This window comes from Enoplosus armatus, chromosome 14 (assembly GCF_043641665.1).
Source record: "Enoplosus armatus isolate fEnoArm2 chromosome 14, fEnoArm2.hap1, whole genome shotgun sequence".
NCBI lineage: Eukaryota > Metazoa > Chordata > Actinopteri > Centrarchiformes > Enoplosidae > Enoplosus > Enoplosus armatus.
In genome coordinates, this window is record NC_092193.1 from 14287419 (window position 1) to 14296400 (window position 8982).

The following is an 8982-nucleotide window of genomic DNA, read 5'->3' on the forward strand; positions in this document are numbered from 1 at the left end:
AGACTAAAGCTAGTCTTGATTTAATAGTGGTTAACCTGAGCATGTGGGAACCTGATATGGAAGTTTAACATGTTCTTTGCTGGGAGGCTTACTGGAGAACAATGGTTTGGTGGTGGTGTCAAGTTCAGCTCTTCGGAGAGGGTATCACTGGTTTGAAGATCACTGAGATGTCTTAACAGCTCCACCTAGCGGTTAATAAAGACTGAACATGGAACATATTTCCATGCGAAACTGGAACTTGATGTGTTGGTGTGTGTCAATAAAATACAAGAAAATCAGATCATTGTATTTTAGACAAAATCATGTCAGTTTGGGGTTATTAGATTTACTAATTTAATTCCACAATCTAGGTCAACAAAATGGATCCTAGCCGGCCCACTAAAACGGAGCTAGATGGAGTTAAAAAGGGCAGCAACAGATGATAGAGATACTGGTGTGACAAGGCAGACAAAATGCAGCCTCAGTAGAAGAACTAACACTGAGAAATGTATTCCACAAGCTTCATCGTGTCAGTCTCAAATTCTCACAATTATTTGAATTTGCTTTCGAAAACGAAATTTGTGAAAAGTCTCTCAAGATAGTATAATACGGTCTCTCCCCAACAGGAAGACAAACATGTTTTTTTGGTTTTTTTTTTTTTAAATCTTTGTCAATCAAATGAATAAATATAGCTGGTCAAATAATTCTGGAAATTGCTCTTTCTCAGTTAATCTGTAAGCACAATATAAAAATTTATATCAGAACCCTCCCTATCGCAAAGGGAGTTACCTGGGGCAGCTGATAAGGCTGGTAAACAGTGTGCCTCGATTAGAGAGCGCAATGAGGATGGTAAGGCCAGCCTATGGATGTCTAACAATCAGTCCTCAGGGCCTTAAAACATTACCTGCAAAAATTAATCCAGCATAGACTAATAATTAATTAATAATTAACAGTTTGAATTTTTGATTATGGACACCAATATTATGAATATTCATATTAAAAAGTCTAATGGACCAAGAGACCATAAACATATCGCTGCACACAGGGCACCACAAGATAACATCAAGAACACAAGAGTGCTTTACTGCTTGAAATTGTCCCGCTAAGTTTGTCCTCGCCGCACACCGTATTTGGGGCACCACCGCGTCTGCAGTTGTTGGAGAAGGTGAGCCCTCCGCTGAAACCAAACTACACAATAACATCAGCTGGTGTCGGTGGGTTTGTTCGCGCTGTCGTCATGTTACTACATGGTCAAGTTTTCGTTGTCATACTCGACACCGACGTCGTAAGTTAAATAAGACAAACAGCTTGCTGGTTGTTAGAAAGTGACAGCTAGCAGCTAGCTAACTGTAAGCAGCAGCTAAAAATATTCTCCTGCCGAAGTGAACTGAGCTGGGCACAGCTGAACTGCCCGCGGAGAGACTTTGGTAGGTTACAGCTGGCGACCTATTTGTACTTAATGCTTTTAATTAATGGCATAATAATTTATATTATTTAGCTAGATTGGAGTTAGTTACAACTCACTTCGGTAAGTGGCTAGTGGGCGTTAACGGACAGTGCTGTTATGTCTGACAGGCTGATTGTATTAACGCTAAGCGGCTGTAGTAGTCTGATCACAGTACTGCCACAGCTACTTGCTTGTATGTGAGGCTGTCTAACCTGCCGATAAGCCTTTTAGCCTTCCTGGGAAGCCGTTTAGCCGTATGGGAGAACCAGACTGCGGCTCATTATATGCGCATTTAATGTATCTTGATAATGTTACCCATTGCAAGTGTTAAAATGTTTTTTCTATTGAATTGAGCAGATGTCACACTTATTGTTTGCTGTCACAATAGGCTGTGGCTAGCCTGACATGTTTTATCATTGCATTGTCATAATGATATATATGAGAGACAAACTGGGGCTTGGCTGTGGCTATTATTCATGATAAATGATGTCTTACACATATTGATAATAATCTTACTTCTGTTGCCAATAGTATGTCGAGGTTTTGCACTAATGTCACTGGTCTTACATGAAAGCAAGCAAATACATAACATTGTGGTTATGTATTTATCACCTGTACAGACATTATAAGGGGACATGAAATGAACACCAGCTATTATGTTGTTCAGTGCTGATTTTGGCTCACAGTCTGTTTCATTTTTAATCTGTTTCTAGTTTCTGAATGGCTAGATTACATTAAAATTCCTTTAGCTTATGGTTTGTGCCCAAGTATGTAAGAAAGTTGTAATTTCTTTCCACTAGCGCTATAAATAGGAGGCATTATGGGCAACACAAGTGACAGGGTGGCTGGAGATCGCCATGGAGCCAAGGCCCACCGCTCAGACAGCAGCGGCAGTCACAAAGACCAAGAGCCCAGCTGTAAGATGGTGGACAGCACAGATGACCCCAACATCTTCAACACCCATGGGCCAGAGTCCAAGGTACTGTTGGAAAATACAGATTCTTGTTTGATCTACTGGAATACCTTTCAGCTTTCTATGCCATTGATTAGATATGATAAAAAAAAAACAAACAGCTTATTGTTGTGTTATCAATTAATTGGTTTTAGGCGTTAGGAGAGAAAGAATTCACCACAGATCTTGGTGATCTGGTGAAAACTGGTCCTCAGGCTCGACCCACAGTCATCCGCTGGGCCGGAGGGGGAAAGGAAGTCTACATAGCCGGTTCCTTTAATAACTGGAACACGAAGATACCACTAAATAAGAGGTAAACGGGTTTTATTTTGTTGTCAGCATGCTAGAAATGTCTCATAGGCAGCCTGTACAAATGATCTCAGTTTGTACATATTAGCTCATATTAATCAACAGTGTGTGACAACAGAGTTTTAGAAAGTCCTGTATTGTACTAATGCTCTTTCTTTTCCTTTATCCAAAGCCATAATGACTTTGTAGCGATCCTGGACCTGCCAGAGGGAGAGCACCAGTACAAGTTTTTTGTGGATGGACAGTGGGTCCACGATCCCTCAGAGGTACATCAGGGTCATTTTTGTTTTAGCGTCATGTTCATGTTACAAATATACTTGCCCATTAAGTTTTTTTTTTTTACCACTTAGATTGAAATGTAGAAAAAATCCCTTTGTATTTCATTTGATCTTTTGCACATCGATTCTAAAAGTTTTTCCTTATGATGCTATAAACATGAAAGGAAAGGAACCTCTAAGGAAATTATAGGTTCCTTAATTAAAAACATTAAGAAATTGACATTAAAATCTCATCCATTCTAAACCCTAAGGTGCTGACTGACTATTGTCAGTGTTGCTATTGTAAGTCTTCAGCCCTTCCCGATAATTGTGTAAATGCAACCGCACTTGCTGCACTGTCATCAAAGCCTTTTCTAAAACCCAGTGAAATATGTGCAGAGTGTTGTAAATAATAATTATTATTATAAAAATGTGTGATCATTAACTCTTGGTGCGTTTCTCTTTTGCAGCCGGTTGTAACCAGCCAGCTCGGCACCATCAACAACCTGATCCAGGTGAAGAAGTCAGACTTTGAGGTGTTTGACGCCCTGCAGGTTGACTCTCTGGAGTGCTCAGACACATCAGGTCTGTTTATACTGTTTTTTATTTAGCCAACCAAATAAACAGTTAACAACAATAGTTATTTGAGAAGTGCCTTTTCTTTTTCTTTAGTTAGCTAGCCGTACTGTGATTTGCATGACAGAGCAGTGACAGACACAGCAGTTTGTTACGATTCAATACAGGTCTTATATGGAAAGTGTGGATTTGTATGGAAAATTAATCTGAAAAGTCTTAGAGACTGAGCAGAAATCAGATACACATTTTTACTTGATCATTCTTGTGTTTGTTTGTCATTTTTTATGGATGATTTTAGTTAGAGATTGACCAGTAGTTATCAAGTCATATACTGTAAACATCGATACAAACTAAACAACATGGAGCATTTTAGCAAACCTTGAAACCCTGTCAGTAGTGTAATTGTGATTGTTGTGTGTTTGCAGATCTGTCCAGCTCCCCTCCAGGTCCATATGGGCAGGAGCAGTACGTCTTCAGACCTGAGGAGCATTTCAAAGCCCCACCTATTCTCCCTCCTCACCTCCTTCAAGTCATTCTCAACAAGGACACCAATATATCTGTCAGTGTCTACACCTTCCCTGTCTTCACTTCCGATTTAATGCTATATTTTCCTCAGATTTGATTTGTCTTTGTTGTTGTTCACCATTTTCGCTGTGGTTTGTAAATGTTCCTCTTACTCTCTGTTGGCAGTGTGACCCTGCGCTTCTGCCTGAACCCAACCACGTCATGCTAAACCACCTTTACGCTCTCTCGATAAAGGTAGGTTCACTGGAAACAGCTGAAATCTTCGACTTTGCACACTATTCCACATGTTGCTGGCACCACATGAAATATCTTACTCATAGAGGATTGTACAATATAGGTGGTTCCCTCCTCAACTCTGTTAACTTTGAGGCAGTTAATCAGATGGCCAGGCTAACACAACTAACTGTTAACTCCCAAACTCTATTATCTAGACTCCTTTTATCTTAGATTTCCTTTCTCAACATGAATTAAATGTGTTTGCTATAAGAAATGATACTTTGCACTAACAAAAGTGTCTTAAAGGTGAAAGTGTGTTTCTGTGAGAAACAATCTAGGGAAACACATTTTTCCATGACTATTTAAAATCATATTCTCATCAAGCAACTCTGTTTATTTGCTCTGTGGTTTTGGATCCAGCTAATGGCAGCTTGCCTGTGTATTGTGTTTCTGTCTGCGTAGGATGGAGTGATGGTGCTGAGTGCGACTCACAGATACAAGAAGAAATACGTCACGTCTCTGCTTTACAAGCCCATCTAAACCCCCACAGTGCTTTTAGAGAGCAGCATGTTTGCATTCTGCTGTTTTGTTTGTGTCATCACGTTTAGCCAAATCTTGCACTGAAACAAGTTTACAGGCGAGCTAAAGGCCGATGGCTGTGAATGTGGCTTGGTTTTTAAAAGGCTTCACTTCTGACTACACAGGGCTCTGAACAAAAGTGAGTGAAGTGTGTGTGCGTGTAGAGGTTGTCAGAGAGGGATGAGAACCATACTGTGGCTTTTACTTGTGACATGTGCAGACAGATGAGAGACTGACTAAATCACTGTGTGTATCTGAGTGTTTGCTGCACCTTGTGAATATGTGCATGTCTGTGTAAAAGGAATGAAGGAGGGCAGTGATCTGTGAAGCATCCGTTTCTTTCATGGTGATTTTAGGGATGTTTTTAAGGAGTTTCTTGAGTGTTATTGATGTGGATCAACGGTTTGTTGTGTTGTCATATACTCCTTGAACTGGTTGAATTAAGTTTTGAACTAACATTACAACAGCAAAGCCAAGTGCACGCAGAATAAGTGAATCTGACCCAAAGTCAAGGTCTAGGTGCTGAAGAGAGCAGCCGACTTGGCTTTGCTTGAACATGAAGTGCAATAACCTGCTGAAAAGACAACTGAATTTTAACTCAAGATGGACAAAGATTAGGCAGCAGTGAACATCTTATTTTGTCAGTACATATTATGTAGACTTTCTCACAGTTTAGCCATCATCACAACATGTACTTAACTACCAACAAGATACCAGTTGTGTTCATGTAATGGTCACTATAGATGGAGTACTTGTCTGCTTCAACAGGAAAAAGCCCACTTTCCAGATGAAGAATGGTGGCAAAAGGTCAATGTTTAGTTCTGTTGTTGCCTTTATCTTGACATAATTTTGCAAGCACTTTACCATCCTGTGAGCAGGAGTGTTGATATAAGCTTTTAACTATGCAGCAGACAACTCTTGTACTGTAGCTTCTCCGGACTATAATACCCAATTAGTGCTTTTGTTTTGTTTTGAGATATGATGAATTTGCAGTGCTTTATATGTGTGTGCATCTGTATTGAGATCTATCAAATAGAAATGTACTGTATGTATCTGTTACATGTATAGTCATACACAGAGGCGTGTACACCTAAACAGTTTCAACTTGCTGTTTTGCATGTATTAAATGTCTGCTGTTTAGTGTGGTACACATTGAGAAGCACTGCGGCCGCACACACCTCGAGATGTGATCAGAGGCACATTTTACAGGGCTATTAGATAGTTGCCATGGATTTAAAAGTTGTACATTTGCTCACGTGTGTTTTTCACAGTATAACCATTTGAGCTAACCTGTATTTTGAGGTAAGGTGGCTTTGAAAGTTATTTTTTGTCAGTTGTAAGTCGTGCTGTTTAAATGTGTGCACTTACAGTGTACAGTGTATAAACCCTCGGTCGATGCACTCTACAGGCTTTTAAAAAGGGGCTTTCATAAATCCTGTTGGTGTTCAACTAGATGCTCTGAAAATATTTCGTGAATGTCGAGCCTAGCCATGAAGTTTTGTCCAAAGAGTTTTTAAGACTTACAGATTTGATAAGGGAGTATGGACAAGCACCGTGGACGTGTTTTGAGGCTTTAACCAAAACTTGAATTTTACAACCGTTTCATGAATGTTTTAAAATGCTTTGGAGAACCAGTGTGATGATTCACTGTACAAGGTTTTACTTGTTTGCAAATAAAGAGAGGACATGCTGGTCCTAATTCCTGTCTCTTGTCTTTTTTTTTCTTACTGGTGTAAGTAGCCACTATTCTGTATTCTGAGTTAAAGACCCTTTTGTTCGTTCTTTAACAAGATTCAAGTTTATTTGTTTTGTTTAGTTCGGTCTATTAAACCCATACACTTTAGATGTTTTTGTCTTGAGGCTTGAATATTTTGTCAGAGCTATATCCTGGTACTAATAGCTGGGCGCTTTAATAGCTACTATATATAACTTTCTTATGTAAGTAGCTGATAACTCTATTCTGGGCTAAAGACACACTTACAGTCTTGCATAATTTTTATTTCTGTCACTCAAAAATTGGGTTTTCAAAGAGCAAGTCGGCCTTGCTGCCGTGATGTAGAAGTGTACCCCGGGGTGCGTCAGTGACATCATCACTGTGGCGAGCGATGCCACAATCTGGTGCTCTTTAATGAACCAAGGTACAAACTGAAATCTACTAGAAGCTAACAGGGATCCAAATATAAAATGTAAAACAAAAGTCAACCACACAAGCTTTTTAAGTGTTTTATTCATTCTTTCCCTAAATCTTTCATTGATAATACTTTTTCCAACACAGCACACTGTTAACTGTCATCAGAAACAGGATCCATATGAGTCCTGTATCGGCTTTCTAGTTCATTATGCACAAACTCAGAAAAAAGGCTGCTTTCCAATCACATAAAAGCCAATCAAAAAGCACTATATACATACGCAACTCAACCAACAATACATTGTTTCAAACTGCCGTTTGATTCCCTTCTTAATAACAAATAGCAAAAAGGCTTTGTTTACGCTCTAACAAGGTGCTTTGTGGATCCATCGTTTCACAATCTTTCCAGGTCATTGGCTGATTTTTTACAGTAGACAATTCTTCAAAATGTTTCCGTTTAACTTCTTAAGTTTCACAAGGAAATATCAAACTTTTTACCTCTATTGAAATACTTGGCAACTTTTTTCATTTTCTGAAGATACGAGCGCAAACAAAACCTAATTTGGCAGATGTCAGTTAGACAAGCGCTAGTTCAAGGCCATTTCTACCACTGAGAGCAGACTGAAGAAGCTCTCAAGCTAAATTTAAAGGCAAGCGAAGCGAACAGTAATCAGAGCTTTGTTATAGGTGGACGATATTGTGATCAGTGACTTAGATATCATGAAGGCATAGTTTGTGATTTCTTATCAGACACAGCCTATGTGACTAATTGATTGTGACACAATCCTCTAACATACACTGCATATAAATCATACATTGCAGGAAGTGAATGCAGCAAACATACTCGTAACACAATGATGTTTAACATCAAAATAAAAGATATAAAGCTATTGCACAGCTACCCAGAAAATCAACTTTGCAAAAAGCAAATGTTGGATGTTTTTTAACACACACACACTGACACACACATGCGCACGCGCACACACACACACACACACACACACACACACTCAAACAAAAATAAAGTTCATACAGAAAAAGCAGGTTATTTACAGCATAACTTGGCAAATGTACAGTAAGAAAACAAATCAAACTAAATTGTTGAAGTGAGTGAATTAAAGAACAATGATCCCACCAGTAGCCTGCCAAAGTTTGCATCTATAAGAACTTGATAACCTATGTTGCCATTGCCATGGGAATGCTAAGATGGCCTGAACCAAGAGAAATAAACATCAAGACAATAGCATGTGGCCTCGTGGGAAAAATCCACTCTGTTGAGTTTTGGTCCAAAAAAAGGAGCTCATTTCCGTCGCACAATTCGAAATAAAGTGAACAAGCTGTCTAACGGTTACCATCTCTGTGGTTCTGGAGGCCCTCTGAAAAAAAGACACCTCGGTTTGTCATTCGCATGGATAAGGCAAGTCAAAGTGACAGTAAAGAGTTCAAACTTTGGCAAGTATTGGCAATAACCTGTTCCATAGCTTTGATTTTACCATTTACAATCTCTGTCATGCATCAACACTCCAGAAATGAGTACAATCGTTAACACTGATTGTGTCCTAACTTTATCATGAGTGTGACTAATAATCCAGTGTCAAGCTAAGAAATAATAATAATAATACTAGTAACCCGGTGCAGCATGATCATTCAAGAAACAACATCATTATTGCACATGCTCGTATGAGAACTCCTACAGAGGAGCTTGAATACGCGTGTTTAGCCTGGTTCCATTTGAGTACTTTATCCTCCTTTTTTTAATTTTTAATTTTTACATATTCTAGTTAAATCCTGTTTATAAATCACAACCCGACTGATCGAAGCCTTGAGCATTTAATTGACCCTACTCCCCTGCATTTGACTTATTCCGTACTTCAAATTCAGAAGGTAGATGTCAAAAAAGCACAATTAGGACCTAAAAGAGGAGGCTTGTGACTAAAATGGAACCGTTCTCTGGCTTTTCTTCTGCTATTCATAACCCTTAGGTGATGGCTGACATACCATTCATAAGCTTCCT

The 8982-nt window shown here is 39.1% G+C and overlaps 1 protein-coding gene across 1 annotated transcript; it reads left to right on the forward strand.

Moving 5' to 3' along the window:
• The first annotated feature begins 1285 nt into the window (after positions 1-1285).
• prkab2 (protein kinase, AMP-activated, beta 2 non-catalytic subunit) lies at positions 1286-6539 on the forward strand. Its single transcript, XM_070918487.1, has 8 exons — positions 1286-1406; positions 2227-2405; positions 2534-2691; positions 2860-2953; positions 3415-3529; positions 3946-4079; positions 4211-4279; positions 4724-6539. The coding sequence occupies exons 2-8, from the start codon at positions 2247-2249 to the stop codon at positions 4799-4801; spliced, it is 807 nt and encodes a 268-aa protein (XP_070774588.1). The 5' UTR covers positions 1286-1406; positions 2227-2246; the 3' UTR covers positions 4802-6539.
• The last annotated feature ends 2443 nt before the right edge of the window (positions 6540-8982 follow it).